Source organism: Microcaecilia unicolor, chromosome 4, assembly GCF_901765095.1.
Source record: "Microcaecilia unicolor chromosome 4, aMicUni1.1, whole genome shotgun sequence".
Lineage (NCBI taxonomy): Eukaryota > Metazoa > Chordata > Amphibia > Gymnophiona > Siphonopidae > Microcaecilia > Microcaecilia unicolor.
Window position 1 is genome coordinate 202028017 of NC_044034.1, and position 20484 is coordinate 202048500.

Consider the following 20484-nt stretch of genomic DNA (forward strand, 5'->3'; position numbering starts at 1 on the left):
CCCTTTCCCCCCTGCAGGCACCCATGTGGTGTGTGGAGCCCCATCCCCATCTCCCTCTTCCCTGCCCCCCCTGCAGCCACCCATGTCCAGCGACCCTCCCCTCCCCCTGCTCCCTTCCAGCCACCCATGTCCAGCGAGACCCCCCCCTTCCTCTCCGGCGCAGCACCCAAAGAAATCCCCTTGTCTCCCCCTTTGCGCATCACCCGACCCCCCCCCCACCCCGGCGCATCACCAAGCCCCTCCCCCTGCCCTCATCGACCCCCTCGCCACCCGCAACCGCTAATACAAACTCTGTCTGGCGGCTGCTGCTTCTCCTATTCAGCAGCAGCAGCCCGCACATAAAGAAAAGAACAAAAAAAAATCCTCGTAAAATGCACCTCCGTTGAGAACCATCTCACATTGGCAGACGTCTCTGCAGCCGCTCCTCCTCTCCCCTCTGACTTCTCGGCGTTTCTACAGGGTCTTCCTGCAGGGGCACTGACGTTGAAGGGAGAGGAAGAGCGGCTGCAGAAACGTCAGCCAATGTGAGATGGTTCTCAACGGAGGAGCGTTATAGGAGGATTTTTTTTGTTGTTTTCTTTATGTACGGGCTGCTGCTTCTGAATAGGAGAAGCAGCAGCCGCCGGACAGAGTTTGTATTAGCGGTCGCGGGTGGCAAGGCGGTCGATGGGGGGGGAGGGGCTTGGTGAAGCGGCGGGGGAGGGGTTGGGTGATGCGGCAAGGAGGGAAGGGGGGTAGGGGCTTTGGGATGCGCCCTAGCATGGGTTGTTGTGGCGATGCGGCGGGGGGGGGGCACTTAGAGGTGCACCGTTGAGGCAGTTTGTGTGTGTGTGTGTGTGTGTGTGGGGGGGTTTGCGGGTGGCTTCTGTGCGTGTGTGGTTGGCGAGTTTGGCAGCAGTGTGTAGCGATTCCTAGGCAGAGGGAGGAGTAGTGTTTCCCTACTCCTCCCCCTGCCTGGGTCGTTGTTTGTTGGAGGGGTTTGCTTGTTGGTAGGGGTGCGTTTATGGATCCCTTTACTCTCTGTGTTTCGCCCTCGATGTCATGACGTTTGACGCGAGGGCGGGGCAAAGAGACATGGTGAGTTGGATGGCTTCACCACCATGAACTAACGAACTCTTTAGGGATTTTGCAGATTGCTTCAGGAGGTTGTCTTCAGAATGTTGAGGTAGCGTTTTATGTACAGATGGGGTGTGGCTGAGGGTGGGTCTGTGAGTGAGGGTGACTGGTCCTGATAGCCTAGCCTACGAAGACTACAGGATTTTAGTGCTTCTCTGCCTTGGAGTGAGCTTCAGAACGGTCGAGGTGGGATTTATTTTTCTCCGAGGACAAGCAGGCTGCTTGTTCTCACGACTGGGTTGACGTCCACGGCAGCCCCCACCAACCGGAAGAAAACTTCGCGGGCGGTCCTGCACGCAGGGCACGCCCACCGCGCATGCGCGGCGGTCTTCCCGCCCGTGCGCGACCATTCCCGCTCAGTTTTTTTCTATTCCGCGCTGGAGAGAGACGTCTCTCTGTCAGCCCCGGAAACCGGCTTTTTCTCCTTCGCGTATGCGTTCACGTATCTCTTTTTTGATTGTTAAAAAAAAAAAGAACAGTGTCCTCGTCGTTCTTAGCCGCGAGGGTGCTTCGTTGCGGCCTTGTGGCCGCGCGGTCGTTTTCTTTTTCGGGTGTGCTTTTTCACCGCCACCATCGACGACTTTGACTTCGGCGACGCGATTTTTCCGTCAATGTCCTCGAGGTCCCGAGTGGATTCAAGAAGTGCGGTCGGTGCGGCCGGCAGATCTCGCAAACCGATACTCACGCTTGGTGCCTCCAGTGCCTCGGCCCGGAGCATAATACCAAGACGTGCACCTTGTGTCTCGGCTTAAGGAAGTGGACACAGGTGGCGAGGCAAGTTCTTCGGGACCGTCTTTTCGAAACTTGCGCCGGCCCTTCGACGTTGACTTTGACGGCATTGGTGTCGACGGCCGGATCTTCGGTACCAGTACCGATGTCGACGAAATCGGCGCCGACTCTGGCACAGACCCCAGGAGTACAGGTACCGTTGGCCTGCCGGCGACAGCGGGGGTGAGCGGCCGCGTGGGCAGTCGGCCTCGGCCACTCCCTCTACCCAGGGCCATCGGGACCGAACCCTGTCGGATCCGATTCCTCGAGGCCGGGGGGGGTTCTACCTCCTCTTCATCTCTGCCGCCGAGCGCCGATGACGGGCACCGAAAGAAAGCCAAGAAGCACCGTCATCGGTCGCCCAGGGCGCACGGAACTGTCAGTTCCGGCACCTCGAGGGAGGACTCGACGCCGAGGAAGCGGCAGTGCCAAGAGGAGCGTTCCCCCTCGGTTGAAGAGGTGTCGCTGCGCCAGTCCGCGGGTGCTTCGGTACCGTCTCCTGGACCCGAGCAGCTTCTGGCACTGACACCCACACCGGCCCCCCTGCCTTTCCCGACAGCGGGCCTGGACGAGTGCCTCCGAGCCATCCTTCCGGGGATTCTGGAAGGGCTGATGCGCCAGGCTCTGCCGGCACCGGGGGTGCTTGCGCCCCCGGCGCCTTTGATGGAGGCGCTGGTGTGCTCTTTTCCAATGCCGAGGCCGCCGAGGCTGCTTGCGGCGCCGGTGTCGACCGCCACGCAGGTGGAGTCCCCGTCGATGTCGATGGAGGGAGCTTCATCCCCGCCGGCGCGGGAGTCCACCGCTCGACGCCATCACCGAGGATGTGGTTCCTCGCAGTCGAGACGGGCCCAGTTGAGGTCTGAGCTGCAAGAGCTCATGTCTGACACCGAGGAAGAGGCCTCGTGGGGGGAGGAGGAGGACCCCAGATATTTCTCCTCAGAGGGGTGTCGGGGGCCTTCCCTCTGACTCCTTCACCGGAGAGAAAGCTCTCGCCCCCTGAGAGCCTCTCCTTTGCCTCCTTCGTCAGGGATATGTCTATTTGCATTCCCTTTCCTGTGGTCTCTGTGGATGAGCAGAGGGCTGAGATGCTCGAGGTCCTCGACTATCCATCACCACCTAGAGAGTCTTCCACGGTGCCGTTGCACAATGTCCTCAAAGAGACACTGCTTCGGAACTGGCTGAAGCCATTATCTAACCCCACCACCCCCAAGAAAGCGGAGTCCCAATACAGGATCCACTCTGACCCAGAGTTGATGCGGCCTCAATTGCCTCGTGACTCGGCGGTCATGGACTCTGCTCTCAAGAGAGCATGGAGTTCGAGGGATACTGCCTCGGCGCCCCCGGGGCGGGAGTCTCGCACTCTGGACTCGTTTGGGAGGAAGGCCTACCAATCTTTCATGCTCGTGACCCGCATCCAGTCATACCAGCTCTACACGAGCATTCATATGCGGAACAATGTGAGGCAACTGGCGGACCTGGTCGACAAGCTCCCTCCAGAGCAGTCCAGGCCTTTTCAGGAGGTGGTCAGGCAGCTGAAGGCGTGCAGAAAGTTCCTGTTCAGCGGTATCTATGACACCTGTGATGTGGCATCCCGAGCTGCGGCCCAAGGTATAGTGATGCGCAAACTCTCCTGGCTGCGTGCCTCTGACCTGGACAACCGCACCCAGCAGCGACTGGCGGATGTCACTTGCCGAGGGGATAACATTTTCGGCGAGAAGGTCGAGCAGTTAGTGGGCCAACTACACCAGCGGGAAACCGCTCTCGACAAGCTCTCCCACTGGGCGCCTTCAGCATCCACCTCTGCAGGTGGACGTTTTTCCCGGGCCCGGCAAGCTGCTCCCTACGCCTACAGCAAGCGTAGGTACACCCAGCCGGCTCGAAGGCCTCCTCAGGCACAGGGACAGTCCCAGCGCGCTCGTTCCCGTCAACAGCGTGCGCCTAAGCAGCCCCCTGCGCCTCCATAGCAAAAGCCGGGCTTTTGACTGGATCCATGGGAACATAGCCGCCATCAAAGTGTCCGTACCAGACAACCTGCCGGTCGGAGGGAGGTTGAAAGCTTTTCACCAAAGGTGGCCTCTGATAACCTCCGACCAGTGGGTTCTCCAAATAGTGCGGTGCGGATACACCCTGAATTTGGCCTCCACTCCACCAAATTGCCCACCGGGAGCCCAATCTTTCAGCTCCCATCACAAGCAGGTACTTGCAGAGGAACTCTCTGCCCTTCTCAGTGCCAATGCGGTCGAGCCCGTACCACCCGGGCAGGAAGGGCAGGGATTCTATTCCAGGTACTTCCTTGTGGAAAGGAAAACAGGGGGGATGCGCCCCATCCTAGACCTGAGAGGCCTGAACAGATATCTGGTCAAAGAGAAGTTCAGGATGCTTTCCTTGGGCACCCTTCTACCAATGATTCAGAAAGACAATTGGCTATGTTCCCTGGATTTAAAGGACGCTTACACTCACATCCCGATACTGCCAGCTCACAGACAGTATCTCAGATTCAATCTGGGAACATGGCACTTTCAGAATTGTGTGCTGCCCTTTGGGCTCGCCTCTGCACCACGGGTGTTCACGAAGTATCTCGTGGTGGTTGTGGCAAGCTGGGAGTGCATGTGTTCCCGTATCTCGACGATTGGCTGGTCAAGAGCACCTCAGAGGCAGGAGCTCTTCGGTCCATGCAGTGCACTATTCACCTTCTGGAGCTGCTGGGGTTTGTGATAAATTACCCAAAGTCCCATCTCCAGCCAGTCCATTCTCTGGAATTCATAGGAGCGCTGCTGAATTCTCAGACGGTTCAGGCCTTCCTTCCCGAGGCAAGGGCGCAGAACCTTCTATCCCTTGCCTCTCAGACCAGAGTGTCTCAGCAGGTCACAGCTCGACAGATGTTGAGACACCTGGGTCATGTGGCCTCCACGGTTCATGTGACTCCCATGGCTCGCCTTCACATGAGACCTGCTCAATGGACCCTAACTTCCCAGTGGTGTCAAGCTACCGGGAATCTAGAGGATGTCATCCGTCTGTCCATCAGTTGCTGCAATTCGCTGCACTGGTGGACCATTCGGACCAATTTGACCCTGGGACGTCCATTCCAAATTCCGCAGCCCACAAAAGTGCTGACGACGGATGCATCTCGCCTGGGGTGGGGAGCTCATGTCGATGGACTCCACACCCAGGGTCTGTGGTCCCTTCAGGAACAAGATCTTCAGATCAACCTCCTGGAGCTCCGAGCGGTCTGGAACGCGCTGAAGGCCTTCAGAGATCGGCTGTCCTACCAAATCATCCAAATTCGGACAGACAATCAGGTTGCCATATACTACATCAACAAGCAGGGGGGCACCGGATCTCACCCCCTGTGTCAGGAAGCCGTAGGGATGTGGCGTTGGGCTTGCCAGTTCGGCATGCTTCTCCAAGCCACATACCTGGCAGGCATAAACAACAGTCTGGCCGACAGACTGAGCAGAGTCATGCAACCGCACGAGTGGTTGCTCCATTCCAGAGTGGTACGCAAGATCTTCCGAGAGTGGGGCACTCCCTCGGTGGACCTTTTCATTTCTCAGACCAACCACAAACTGCCTCTGTTCTGTTCCAGACTACAGGCACACGGCAGACTAGCATTGGATGCCTTTCTCCTCCATTGGGGGACCGGCCTCCTGTATGCTTATCCTCCCATACCTTTGGTGGGGAAGACCTTACTGAAGCTCAAGCAAGACCACGGCACCATGATTCTGATAGCGCCTTTTTGGCCCCGTCAGATCTGGTTCCCTCTACTTCTGGAGTTGTCCTCCGAAGAACCGTGGAGATTGGAGTGTTTTCCGACTCTCATTTCGCAGAACGACGGAGCGCTTCTGCATCCCAACCTTCAGTCTCTGGCTCTCACGGCCTGGATGTTGAGGGCGTAGACTTTGCTTTGTTGGGTCTGTCTGAGGGTGTCTTGCTTGCCTCTAGAAAGGATTCCACTAAAAAGAGTTACTTTTTTAAGTGGAGTTACTTTTTTAAGTGGAGGAGGTTTGTCGTTTGGTGTGAGAGCAAGGCCCTAGAACCTCGCTCTTGTCCTGCACAGAACGTGCTTGAATACCTTCTGCACTTATCAGAGTCTGGCCTCAAGACCAACTCAGTAAGGAATCACCTTAGTGTGATTAGTGCTTACCATCATCGTGTAGAGGGTAAAGCCATCTCTGGAGAGCCTTTAGTCGTTCGATTCATGAGAGGCTTGCTTTTGTCAAGGCCCCCTGTCAAGCCTCCTGCGGTGTCATGGAATCTCAACGTCGTCCTCACCCAGCTGAAACTTCCTGTTCAAACTTCTTCTACTAACCTATAAATGTACTCACTCTGCTGCTCCCCAGTATCTCTCCACACTCGTCCATCCCTACACCCCTTCCCGTGCACTCCGCTATTCCCTTCTCCACTACTGCCAACTCCAGACTTCGCGCCTTCTGTCTCGCTGCACCCTACGCCTGGAATAAACTTCCTGAGCCCCTACGTCTTGCCCCATCCTTGGCCACCTTTAAATCTAGACTGCAAGCCCACCTCTTTAACATTGCTTTTGACTCGTAACCACTTGTAACCACTCGCCTCCACCTACCCTCCTCTCTTCCTTCCCATTCACATTAATTGATTTGATTTGCTTACTTTATTTATTTTTTGTCTATTAGATTGTAAGCTCTTTGAGCAGGGACTGTCTTTCTTCTATGTTTGTGCAGCGCTGCGTATGCCTTGTAGCGCTATAGAAATGCTAAATAGTAGTAGTAGTAGTAGTAGATGAAACAACCTTTTGAGCCACTGAATTCCTGCCATCTGAAGTACTTGACCTGGAAGGTCATTTTCTTGGTGGCAGTTACTTCAGCTCGTAGAGTCAGTGAGCTGCAAGCTCTGGTAGCTCATGCTCCTTATACCAAATTTCATCATAACAGAGTAGTACTCCGCACTCACCCTAAGTTCTTGCCAAAGGTGGTGTCGGAGTTCCATCTTAACCAGTCAATTGTCTTGCCAACATTCTTTCCCAGACCACATACCCGCCCTGCTGAACGTCAGTTGCACACATTGGACTACAAGCGAGCGTTGGCCTTCTATCTGGAGCGGACACAGCCCCACAGACAGTCCGCCCAATTGTTTATTTCTTTCGACCCCAATAGGAAAGGGGTCGCTGTCGGGAAACACACCATCTCCAATTGGCTAGCAGATTGTATTTCCTTCACTTACGCCCAGGCTGGGCTGGCTCTTGAGGGTCATGTCACGGCTCATAGTGTTAGAGCCATGGCAGCGTCAGTGGCCCACTTGAAGTCAGCCACTATTGAAGAGATTTGCAAGGCTGCGACGTGGTCATCTGTCCACACATTCACATCACCTTACTGCCTCCAGCAGGATACCCAACGCGACAGTCGGTTCGGGCAGTCGGTGCTGCAGAATCTGTTTGGAGTTTGAATCCAACTCCACCCTCCAGGACCCGATTTGTTCTGGTTCAGGCTGCACTCTCAGTTAGTTGTTCTTCGTAGGTCAATTTCTGTTATGCCCTCGCCGTTGCGAGGTTAAATTGACCTGGGTTCTTGTTTTGAGTGAGCCTGAGAGCTAGGGATACCCCAGTCGTGAAAACAAGCAGCCTGCTTGTCCTCGGAGAAAGCGAATGATACATACCTGTAGCAGGTGTTCTCCGAGGACAGCAGGCTGATTGTTCTCACCTACCCTCCCTCCTCCCCTTTGGAGTTGTGTTTTACTCATTCCTTTGCTTGTCATTCAACTTAGCGGGAACGTGGCGGGCGGGAAGATGGCCGTGCATGCACGGTGGGCGTGCCCTGCGTGTGGGACCGCCCGCGAAGTTTTCTTCCGGTTGGTGGGGGCTACCGTGGACGTCAACCCAGTCATGAGAACAATCAGCCTGCTGTCCTCGGAGAACACCTGCTACAGGTATGTATCATTCGCTATATAGATTATCACATACACATACCAGAACAGTCATCCATACCCACACATTGCAAAAGTAAACAACAACTTCTACAGAGTACATCCAAAACTAAAAATTTTCTCATTTCCATCTTCCAAAATTCTAGACAGCAGATGAACAGAGCAGTAGGACCCAAAGCAGTCCAAAACAAGTAAAGCCAGAACTACACAGTTTATACCTAATTGTTCAACAACCTTAGGATTTGTGTTTTGCTTTAAAAAGCAATTAAAGATCTGGACAAATGAATTAAAACAATCAAAAATTTAAAGCAAATGCCCATAATATGTAATACTTGGCAGAAATAATGAAACAGTGATGGAATATTCACATAGCAAGTAGCATTAGCAAACAGATTTATTTTCCTCTCAACATAATTAACTTTGTATGAATTTGACAGCTAATAGTGTGCTGAACTGGGCAATGTTGGCACATTTAGACTGCTTCTGGGCAGCACTTCTGCATGTGAGAAGCCCTTTCCTCATTATTTAATACCTCTCTGTGAAATAGTAGTAATTAAAAAAAGAGCATTTTTATAATATACCACTTCATTCCACAAAACAAAAGGAGCAAGCTCTCATCATCTTTTTCTTTGGATGTACATGCAGAAAAAAATGTCAAATGCTCCCAGCTTTCAACCTAATTAATGTTTTTAAAATAAATTGTACCTATAAATAATAAAACTGATTATTGAGCACCTGATTCTAATAACATGATGTCTGTTTTGGTGGCTCTTTACTAGGTGAAAACATCTCTGCATGAATACAGGGAGTCCCTATATCCAGTCCCCTCCAAATAACACGATGATTATGATTTAGAACTAATTATTACCTTAGAGATTCGAGAATGTGGCTGACTGGTTAAAAGCTTGATTCTATATTGAAGCCTGATTTAAGGTGATATAGACCGGATTTGGGGTATCCGGATTTTATCTATTTCCCTATATGCATGTTTTATTGGTGTTAGTGCTAAGGGGTGTGGGGTAATGTTGATCAGCTCTGTTGTGTTCCCCCACCCTTCCCCTGATTTATTTGCACTCAGATTGATGGACCTGGTTGGGCAAGAGGTGCTTTATTTTTGTAACAGGTGTAAATGTTTGGAATATTAACGTATAGATGATGAGTATGTGTCCGCTTACACATGTATATGCTAGTATGTTGTCTAATTGCTATTCGGTAAATACCCACCTAATGAACATGGTGCGTCTTTGCAGAATATATTTAAACACAGTGGCTGGAGACACTGGTCTCACAAATTTTTAACATTTCATGGGTATCCAGATAATTTATTTGTGGGTTTTATTTTGGGGTAGAAAGTAAGCTTGCATTTTGCTTCCTACAGTAGAGAATGCATTTTTATTTCTCCTGTGTTGTACTGCTTATAAAGAATGTGATTTTTCTTTCCTTTTCTAACTTTTGGTCCTTTAGTCTGTAATTAGTGAGGGTTTGTCCGTGTTCTATGATTGAATGAAGTAAGATATTTAAAAATGTTGGTTTCCAAAGTTTCCATAAGTGTAAATGTGGTTTATGTTGATGCAGAGCAGCCTGTTTTCTTAGAAATCCCTCATAAAGTTTATGCTAAGGCATTATTTAGGAGTATACTAAACAATACTCACACCTGTATGCCTAGTGCCCCCCGTGTTAACTCTGGGCCCCCCCAAAATGTCAAGTCTGGCTACTCCCCTGGTCTTCGATGACATGGAAGTGAAGACAGCTCCAGTTAAATCAAAAGACACGATTGTGCCAAGAAAAAAGGGCACAAAAAGAGGGAAGGATCCGGCCGAGTAGGCCTAAAAGTTCAACGAAAAGGAAATGTGGGGAAACAAACTAAAGAAAAAACTAAGGGAATTTTTTTTTTTTTTAAACAAAATGAAGTGAAAATCAAGGTAAAATGAGAAAAAACGAAAGGCACCTCAAAAAAGATGGTCAGGCTCTTTCCCGGGCACCCAGAGGAGCCACAGAAAAACATTGCTGCTCCTCACACAAAGAAAAAGAACTGAGGCGCGTGGTGGGTGGGAAGGCACTCTGCGCATGCGCAGTCGGACGCATGTCATGCTCAGAAGGCAAATAGCAGTTTTTGCTATTTCAAATGTCGGTTCCCAGGCCGGTGCAGGTTGCCAACCCACTTGTGAGGATTATTCAGCCTGCTTGTCCTCAGAGAAACAATTTTTTAAAAGCTTGCTGCTAGGTATGAATATTAAGCCAGTTATGTACAAAGTCAAGAATGGCAGGAAGCCATTATCCACATCTTATGGAACACCTAGGGTTACCATATGGCTCCAGAAAAAGGAGGATGGATTGAGCCAGCCGGGTTTTACTTCCATTGCTTTCAAGCAATGGAAGTAAAACCCGGCTGGCTCAATCCGTCCTCCTTTTTCTGGAGCCATATGGTAACCCTAGGAACACCCGTCTGGGCTTTTTTACATTGTGAGGGGATTGTGATTCTATTTACCAGGACTTCAGAGTCACTTTCCAACAGCACAATGATCACAAAGTATGCTTTATCCCTTCTCATTTTACTGCTTTCAGTTACAGCAGTAAAAGGGTAAACCATGCCAGTTTTATCACAGTCAAATATTCCAAGTATGCATGACCCTAAATGACCACTGTAAGCCACATCCAGCCTAGGATGTTTCTTGTAGAGACATAGCAAAGTCATTTTATTGTTGCAGTGCAGCCTGAATCAGGGGTCACAGTCCTTTACAATATCTCATTCAAACACTGTTATTTCAAAGTGCAGGTTATTTTCCACCTAACTGAAAATGATAGCATCACTGCTACAGCCATAAGCTTGTAACTTCACTACAAGCTCATTTGCCTTTAAGGAGATGGGTCTGATGAGACACTGCCACTCAGCCCACTGTACCCTGAGTATTGCACTGGAAAAATGGATGCCTCAACAGCGCAGGAAGCATCATCACTCACAACATGTCTTGTTGGTGGAAGGGAAGCACACTTTCCATTCCCCCTAGCTTTACCACAACTCCACTTCCCTGTATGGAAGCATGGAATCATAAAAGAATAGAAACATGACGGCAGATAAGGGCCAAATGACCCATCCAGTCTGCCCATCCTCTGTAACCCTTAACTCTTCCTTTTCCTAAGCGATCCCACATGCTTATCCCCTGCCTTTTAAAATTCTGGAACAGTCCTTGACTCCACAACCTCCACCACCCTTTCTGTGAAATAGTACTTCCTTTGATTACTCCTAAGCCTATTCCCTCTTAACTTTGTCATATGCCCCCTCATTCCAGAGCTCTCCTTCATTTGAAAAAGGCTCTCTTCCTATACATAAATGCCCTTGAGATACTTAAATGTCTCTATCATGTCTCCTCTCTCCCTCCTCTCTTCCAGCATATACATGTTGAGGTTCATAAGCCTGTCCCTATAATTTTTGCGTTCAAGACCGCTTACTAATTTTGTAGCCGCCCTCTGGATCGACTCCATCCTGTTTATATCTTTCTGTAGGTTCAGTCTCCAAAACTGCACGCAGTACTCCAAATGGTGCCTCTCTAGAGACTTATACAAAGGCACTATCACCTCCTTTTTCCTGCTGGTCATGCCTCTCTTTATGCACTCAAGCATCCTTCTGCCTTTGACCGTCACTTTTTCTACCTGTTTGGAAGCTTTAAGGTCATCAGACACAGTCACCCCCGTCCCGCAATTCCTTTGTACACTGAAGCACTTCACCCCCTATACTGTACCGTTCCCTCGGATTCTTGCGACCCAAGTGCATGACCCTGCATTTTTTGGGATTAAACCTTAGTTGCCAAATATCGGTCCATTCCTCCAGCTTCACTAGGTACTTCCTCATGTCATTCACGTCCTCCAGGGTGTCCACCCTATTGCAGAGTTTAGTATCATCCACAAAGAGACAAACCTTACCAGACAGCCCTTCCGCAATATTGCTCACAAAGACGTTAAAAAGAGCTAGGCCCTAGGACTGATCCCTGCGGTACTCCACTGACAACATCCTTTTCTTCAGAGAAAGCTCCATTTACCACTACCCTCTGTCTCCTACCATTCAACCAGTTTTGAACCCAATCAGTTACTCTAGGTCCCATACCGAGGGCAATCAATTTATTTATTAGTCGCCTGTGCTGAACCGTGTCAAAGGCTTTGCTGAAATCCAAGTAAACCACATCAAGCGCCCCTCCCACATCCAAGTGTTTGGTCACCCAGTTGAAGAAGACAGTCAGATTCGTCTGACATGATCTGCCACTAGTGAAGCCATGCTGCCTCAGGTCCCACTTACTATTTAGTTCAAGAAATCTCACAATGCTCCTCTTTAGAAGCGTTTCCATTAGCTTACTCACCACCGAGGTCAGACTGACAGGTCTGTAGTTCCCAACCTCCTTCTTACTTCCACTCTTGTGCAAAGGAACCACATCCGCCCTTCTCCAGTCCACCGGGACCACTCCAGTTTCTAAGGAAGCATTGAAGAGGTCCGTCAGCACCCTTGGGTGTATCCCATCTGGCCACATTGCTCTGTCTACTTTTAGTTTGGCAAGCTCCTCACAAACATAGTCCTCCGTAAATGGATCTTGGTCTACCATACATCCATCCCCTTTAGCCTTTGTTTTCTGCAGCCCTAACCCCCCCCCCCCCCCCCCCGGTCTTTCATCCGTGAACACAGAGCTAAAATAATTGTTAAGCAGTTCAGCTTTATCCTTATCATCTTCCACATATTTCTCTCCCTCAGCTTTGAGCCTTACAATGCTATTATGGTACTTCCTCTTGTCACTTACATATCTGAAAAAGGTCTTATCCCCCAATTTTACCATATTATTTATTTATTTATTATTTATTTATGCACATTTATACCCCACTTTTTTCCACATGCATGCGGACTCAAAGTGGCTTACAATGTACCGATAAGGCGATCGCCAGGCCAGTGGATATACAATTACATAAAATAGGATAGAAGGAACTGGGAAGAAGAAAAAGGGAAAGGGAGTTAGATACTAAAAAGGTCCATGGACATGTTAGGATGGACTGTAGGTAGTACGTGGCAGTTCTGTAGTTGGCTTTCCAAGAGAGGCCAGGCTGAGGGAAATTCCAGACGCTCTTCCTCTCTATTTCTTTCCAGCTGTTCTCAGACCATTTTCTCTTTGGCTGTTTCTGCTCATACTTCTTCTCCACATACTCTGCGTAGGTTTGAGTCTGATAGCTTTCCGCATACTTGCTGGTGTTGACGGCTATTTGAACTTGTTTAGGCTGGCTAAGTGACACAAACGCTGATGGATCATCAGTCCAGGATACTTGAATGTTACCAAATGCACTGAAAAGCTGATACAGATCACTTGTCTTCCATTCTATTGGAAAGGTAACATGAAGGACATGATCTTGTTTTGGTTGGAAGTCTGGCCCTTGTAGATTGAGATATGGTATGTCCATAACCCTTATAAGAAATAATTTGTTATAAAAAGGTTCAATGAGTTTTGATCGAGCAGAGACATTGAGCTTGGGAGGGTTGAGGAAGGAACCTAGGAAGTTTGCCATGGAGATGAAGCAGAGTCCTGTGATGTATGCATCGTAGCCCGCTTCATGAAGCTGTTCAGAAGCCGTGTCGTAACTTGGAAACCCTTCTGCACTTTCAACTGTAGGAGGTTTGAATGGTGTTTCTTTTAAACGCTTCTCCAGTTCTGCAAGGGATGTGTTGTTAATGATTTCCCTAAAAGGCTGTGTGCTTGCCATCAGTTTGGTATCCAGCAATCTGGGAAGAATGCACGATGAGGTTACTTCTCTAAACTCATCGATGTCCTACGAGGGCGATGATTGTCGGTACAACAGGACTCTTTCAGTGGAGCAACGTGCACCATCGGCCACAGTGCTGACCGATCAGCTGTGCGACAGCCAAGGCAGACGTGAACCCGATTAGCCGGCTTTTCTGTAGTTTCCCAGCTGTGACACGAGTAGCAGACCGTCCAAAATGGATAGGACGCTGTTGCAGCGCAGAAGCGCAAACCACAGACACTGGAGCAAGATGAGAATCCGTTCAATGATGAGCCTCTAAATGAAGCTGGATGGAGAGACCAGGAGGCAATCAGGATCAAGCCGAAATGACAGATCAACAGGATCGCCAGTCAGGCTCCGTGACAACCGCCGCAAGAACCTGGCCAGTCCCACGCCCGTGGACAGTAGGGCAAGCTGCAGTCAAAGTAAGGCTGATGAAGAAAGTCAGTGAAGACAGCAAGCAACCCGAAAACGAACCGCCTCCAGCCGATCTGGTGACCAAATGGCCCCAGTGGGAAAGCGCCACAGAGCCGACACAGTTCCCCTAGCAGCAGCGGTTGAACGGCGGTTGGCATTCAGAGACAGCGGCAGTGAGCAAATCCAGCTAGGCACCCAGACAATCAACACAAGCAGCACAGCCAGCACCGGAGCCACCACAAAGCAGGCTAGATCCCGATCTGGTGAAAAAGAGGCAAGCCTCAGGCAAAGGCCATCGGATCCTCAGCCCTTCAAGCAGCAGCCATTTTCAAATTTATTAGTTATCTTTTCCTCCATTTGCCGCTTCACTTTCCTGATAGCTTTTCCAGCTTCACTTTCTTTATTCAGGTATTCTCTCCTGTCTTCATCTTTCTGAGTCGTCTTATAATGTGTGAAGGCTAGCCTCCTTACCCTTATCTTTTCAGCTGCTACATTCGAATACCAGAGAGGCCTTCTTTTCCTCTTACTTTTATGTAATTGTCAGGTCTCTCGAGGAAATGTGAGCCCTTGGGCCGCTGTCACGGAGGTGGCAGCAGCAGGCAAAACCACCCAACAGGAGACAGGCAACCCTAAGACGGGCTGAAGTAGACAGGACTGGAGTGGCTGGGCTGGAGCTGAAGAGGCAAGCAACAAGGAATCCAGGAGCAACGTCCTACAGCAGGGTTCAGGCTTGAGAAGCAGGATAAAGGAGCTACATACAAGCTAAGCTCAAGGGAATGGGAATGACAGATACGCTTGCCAGAGGAAGGGTTAGACTGGAGCTACAGTAGCTAACAGATAGAAAGGAAAGAAATGGCTGCAGCATCAGCTGCTAACCAACCTCAGACAGGGAGCAGAGCCACTGCACAGGGATAACAGAAAGGCTAGAAGCCCACAGAGAATAATATACACAGAAAGGCTGAAAGCCTACAGGTCAGAGAGATATACCCAGAAAGGCTAGAAGCCCACAGAAAGGCTGGAAACCCCCAGGCCGCAGTAATACAGCCAGAAGGCCTGGAAGCCCACAGATAAAAGGGATATACACAGATAGACTGGAGGCCCTCAGAGCAATGGGCACAGAAGGACTGGAAGCCCACAGAACAATAGACACAGAAGGGATGAAAGCTCACAGAGCAATAATACCCAGAGCAGGAAAGCAAGAAGCCCACAGGTAAGTAATAGACTAGGCAGAAAGCCTACGAGCAATAATACCCTGAGCCAGAAGGCAAGGCCCACAGGTGATAGTAACTAACAAAGCAGAAGGGCTGGAAGCCCACAAGAAAAGACAAGGAAAGCTAACTGTGCAAACAGCACACTAACCTTGGGACCTAAGGCACTGCGTAGGCATTGGCAATGCAAAGGCACTGAAGACCAGAACACCAGTTCCTTAAGAAGGCCCTGACAGATGAGGTCACCCCTTCAGGCCACAGGCAAGGAGCATACAGAAGCCCAGAGAGACCTAACCCACACAGGTGTAGTCTATTGAGGTAATTAGTGTCAGGCTGGAAGCAGCCAGCCCACCCAGCCTGAGACAGAGCTACCTCAGGAACAGCCCACTGAAGTACAGAGAGGCCCAATACACACAAGTGCAGAGTACTGAAGCCATTAGAACAGCCAGCCCACAGAGACAGAGATAGAGCTAACTCAGGAACAGTATACTGAAGCACAGAGAGGTTAAACCCACACAGGTGCAGTATACTGAGGCAATCAGCGCCATGCTAGAAGTGGCCAGCACCCAGAGACAGAGACAGAAACAGAGCCAACTGAGAAGTAGACAGAAACCAGCACAGACACTGATTCCCAGAAATAGGGTAAGTCTGAGGGTGGTCACGACCACAGACGTGACAGTAATTTTCTAACATAAAGGTTAGTTGCCTTTAATATAGCTCCTTTCAGTCTTGTCCATTGCTGTTCTACATCCTTCAGCTGTTCCCATCCCGCTAACTGTTCCTTGAGAAATTCCCCCATCTTGACAAAGTTAGTTCCTTTGAAATCCAGGACCTTCAATCTTGAACAAGCCCTCACTTCTGTTTTAATTTTGAACCATACCATATGATGATCACTAGATGCCAAATGGTCTGCCACCTTGACGTCAGAAACGTTCTCTCCATTCGAAAGCACCAGGTCCAGAATAGCTCCATCCCGCATCGGTTCCGTTACCCACTGCTGGAACAATTCTTCCTGTAGGGAATCTAAGATCTCTTTGCTTCTAGGTGACCCCGCAACTGGGACACCCCAATCAACATCCGGCATATTGAAGTCACCTATGGGTAGTACTTCCTCTTTCCTAGCTATCTTATGGGTGTCTTCAATTAAGTCCATGTCCTTTTGCTCCGACTGTGAGGGTGGTCTGTATATCACTCTGATATAGATACATTTTCCTTTCCCTCTTTCCAGTTTAACCCACAGCGCTTCTTCCATACCCCACATGTCCTGCAGTTCTGTCACTTGGATATCATTCTTAGCATATAATGCCACACCTCCATCCTTTATTCTTTACTTCCTTCCTGATTCTACCCGCTTTTAATTTCATACCATTGCCCATGTACATATTCTTCTTCTTATCTATTTAGGGGGTCCTTTTATTGAGGTGTGCCAACAAATGGCCTGCACTGCTGTAGATGCGTGTTTTGGATGCACACAGGTCCATTTTTCAGTGTGCCTGCAAAAAAGGCCTTTTTTTTGGCCAAAAATGGACGTGCGGCAAAATAAAAATTGGCGCGCGTCCATTTTGGGCATCAGACCTTACTGCTACCCATTGATCTTGCAGTAAAAATCTCATGCATTAACTGGGTGGTAATGGTCTACACGCGTACAATGCTGCTTACTGCCCGGTTAGCACTGTGCACCAGAAATTTTCCAGCGTTCCTAGTGGACGCACGTAAAAAATGAAATTACCACCCAGGCCTTGCAGTAGCTGGGTGGTAGTTCAAAATTGATGCACAAGGACGTGCGTATGCACCTACGTGACTCAGTAAAAGGGCCCCTAGGTCTTTAAGTAAGTCTCACTTTTAGGACTTACAATGCAACATCATTACTTTACTAGCCTTCCTCTGGCTTCTCTCTGCTGTCCACATCCTTTTGGTGTTATGGATTCTAGAATTAGAACCCAGTGTACCTGAATGTAACTCACCTTGAGCTACTACTGAAAAAGTGTGAGCAAAATCCAAATCCAAGACAGTCACCAATAAAAACTCTGCACTCATTATCACCTTTTTTTTGTCTACTTGTTATGCCTCTTAGTGCCCCAGCATTCCTTTTGGCTCTTGTTACCATAGGGCCAAAGTGTGCCCCTGGGGACCCCCCAGTCAGCCTGGCTTTCAGGACATCTAAAATAAATATACATGAGAAAAAACAATTGTATGTATGGTTGGGGGGGGGGGGGGGGGGGGTAGAGGCCAATCAAATTTAATTTCAGGACTGAAACTAACCTGAAATCTGGGTTTGGGTTTCTCAGTGTGTTTTTCTAGCAAAAAAGGCACTGGTACTCAAATGTTAGGCCATCCATCAGGGGTGGGGTGATCATTGAGGGACCCACCCCACAATGGCCAGACCCCCTACAACCAGTCACAGAATCTATGATAAGGCAGAATTGGTGTGTAGAGCCTGAGCTCTTTCATTAAAACTTGGGGTCCATGGGTCAATTTTAGCAATGAAAAAGGTGCCAGTACTCAAGCACCCCCTCAAAAAAGCCCTGGGGTTTCTGCCAAAAATGCCAGTGCATTTTCACTTGAAACCAAAACTCTCCTCCCTCCCCTATGATCATTCTCTGCCCCACCTCGGACCACCTAACCACCTTCTGGGCCAGCTACCACCACCCCACTGCCTCAGCCTCTCCACCCTCCCACCATCTAAAGGCATTCCCCGGGCCTACTTATAAATGCCCTGGTTGTCTAGTGGTGGCACACCTCATCAGGCCACTCAGGCCTACCTTTTAAAACTCCTTGGGGTCTAATGGTTTCTTCTGATCAAGAGTGATCCCCAGTCACTTTTGCCTCCACTGGTTCTTCAGCCAATGTGGCTGACAGGACTTCCCATGACAGCCTCATGAGACTGCCACAGGATGTCCCAGAGGCCAAAGACTGCTCCTGCTTATACCAACTCCAATCCCCAAATGGCCTCTGGGACCTCCTGTGGCAGTCTCGCAAGGCTGCCGCGGGAAGTCCTGGCAGCCATGTTGGCTGAAGAACTGGCAAGGTTGATTGGGGTTGTTCTTGCCCAGAAGAGGCCACTAGATCACCAGTTTTAAAAGGTAGGCCTAGGTGGCCCGAGGGGGGGGGGGGGGTACTGCCACCAGACCACCAGGGTGCCAGGGCATTTAAAAATCAGCCCGGGGAGGGCCTTTGGGTGGTGGGAGGGTGGAGAGGCTGTGACAGTGGGCTGGCCTGGGAGGATCCACAGTCTGCCAAGGAGGGGCAAGGAGGAGTCCTTTTTGTTTTCTTTTTTGGTCGAAACTGAATGGCAAAGTTCAGCTGTTGATCCGAGAACTCCAGTTTGGGTCAGCCTCTGGAGTGGGAGCAATCTATCCGCATAATTTGTCTCATTCACATTTTTTATAGCTATTCTGGAAACCCAACTCTATGTGGGGAAACCAGGTCAGGGTTGGGGAGATTTGGCTTAGTCAGACCCAAGTACTTGTTATAGGATTACACAAACAGACCTAATTTAAATCAGCTCCTGGAAGTCTAACATAGGTTTCATTGTCCACTTTCATGACTTTTAAGGGCCCAACTGATTTTGAAAAGCATCTAACATTTAACTCAATGGATCCAAAACCTGTCCTGGGTGCGCCCCAGCCAGTCAGGTTTTCAGGATACCCACAGATGAATATTCACGAGAGGAATTTGCATGCAGAGAAGGCTGCACATGCAGATTTTATCTCATAAATATTCATTTTGGATATCCTGAAAACCTGACTGGCTGGGGGCTCCCAGGTCAGGCTTGGGAATCAGTAATTTAACTGGATCTTTTCTATGTGATTCTATTTTATATCGCTATCTGCTACAGTTAAAATCTTTTAAATTCATTTTTGTTTTCTCCGATATTTTTATAGAGTTGATTGTCTACTGAAGTATTTCAAAGGTGTGAAAGACCAAGAAAAACAGCTCTTATCTTTGGAGTCACAGGTTAAAGAAATTTCGCTCTAGAATTTGCATCTCTGTTATACTGTATTTCAGTTCAAAACAATCTGTACCTGCTGTGCATTTTTAACACATTTCAGAAGTACTTGGTAAGAACACTAACTGCGAGTAACTTGCTCATAGCTCATTAGTTGCATCCTAGCTGTCCTTCACAATCCTGTGAGTAGACATTTTCAGAACAGAGGCACAGGTGCCCTGAGTGGAGGCGTAGCTTAGTGGTTAGTACAGCAGACCTTGCTCCTGGGGAAATGGGTTTGATTCCTACTACAGCTCTTTGTGACTCTGGCCAACTCACTTAACCCTCCAATACCCCAGGTACAACATAAATACCTGTATATAATATGTAAACTGCTTTAATTGTAATCACAGAAAGGTGGTATATCAAATCCCATCCCCTTTCAGGGAATGAGATCCAGTTGTTTCAGGCCCTGTGATGTCATCATAGCCTATATCAACTAATCAGACCCACTAAGAATGACATCCTTTTGTGACTCTTCTTATGGGCATAACTGTCACAGAAAGCTAAAGAAGATACTATCAAAAGAATTTCAGGCATGCTGAATTAGAAGTTATAATTGTTTTTAATAGATACAGTCAATCCTCACTTTAATGGATTTCAGATTTAACAAATGGTAATAAATAGAAATAAAACAAAACAGAGAAAATAAGTCAATACCTTTTTTCATTGGACTAACAATACATTTTTTGATTAGCTTTCAAGGGTAACCCTTCTTCTTCAGATCAGAAATAAGCAAATGTTGACAAATATATAAGTGAAATACAAAAGCATTCCAATGACAGTCTCACAGGAAGAGGATGGGGTGGGTTAAGTGAGAAACAGGGAGAGATGGATGGTTAATAAGAGAGTGACAAAGCAGTAGAATTTTTTTTGCTTATAATGGGCTAGAAAACCAAGACCTTCAAAGTCAAAATGATGAAATATTTTGACACCCACCAGACAGGACTTAAAGTTTTTATGTTCCTGGATTGTCTTAAAGTTTTCTTGTAGTATTCTCACCATAAGATCATTGATGTAGTGTTCTAGTTTTGTAAAGTGCTGTCCCACAGAGGTGACATTCTGGTTGGTATTGGAATGTTTAATATTATGTCTACCTAAATTGAGTCTTATCTTTAGCACCTGGCTTGTTTCTCCAATATAGCATCCTTCTTCACACTTTTTACATTGAATGATATATACATTTGAAGATGAGCATGTGAAGGATCCCCTTATGCTGAATATTCTTCCTACGTGAATGATTGTGGGATCCTGTGAAATGTTTTGACACAGTTTGCAACTAGATATATTGAAAGGATGTGTACCACACTCTTCTTTTTG

General features: G+C 48.6%; 1 protein-coding gene across 1 annotated transcript in view; it reads left to right on the top strand.

Moving 5' to 3' along the window:
- Nucleotides 1-20484, top strand: part of TRPM5 (transient receptor potential cation channel subfamily M member 5) — a 267814-nt gene that overhangs the window by 235223 nt on the left and 12107 nt on the right. Inside the window, exon 22 of the mRNA XM_030201129.1 lies at nucleotides 19061-19133. Coding sequence (XP_030056989.1) covers nucleotides 19061-19133 — 73 coding nt within the window. The remainder of the gene's footprint in view (nucleotides 1-19060; nucleotides 19134-20484) is intronic.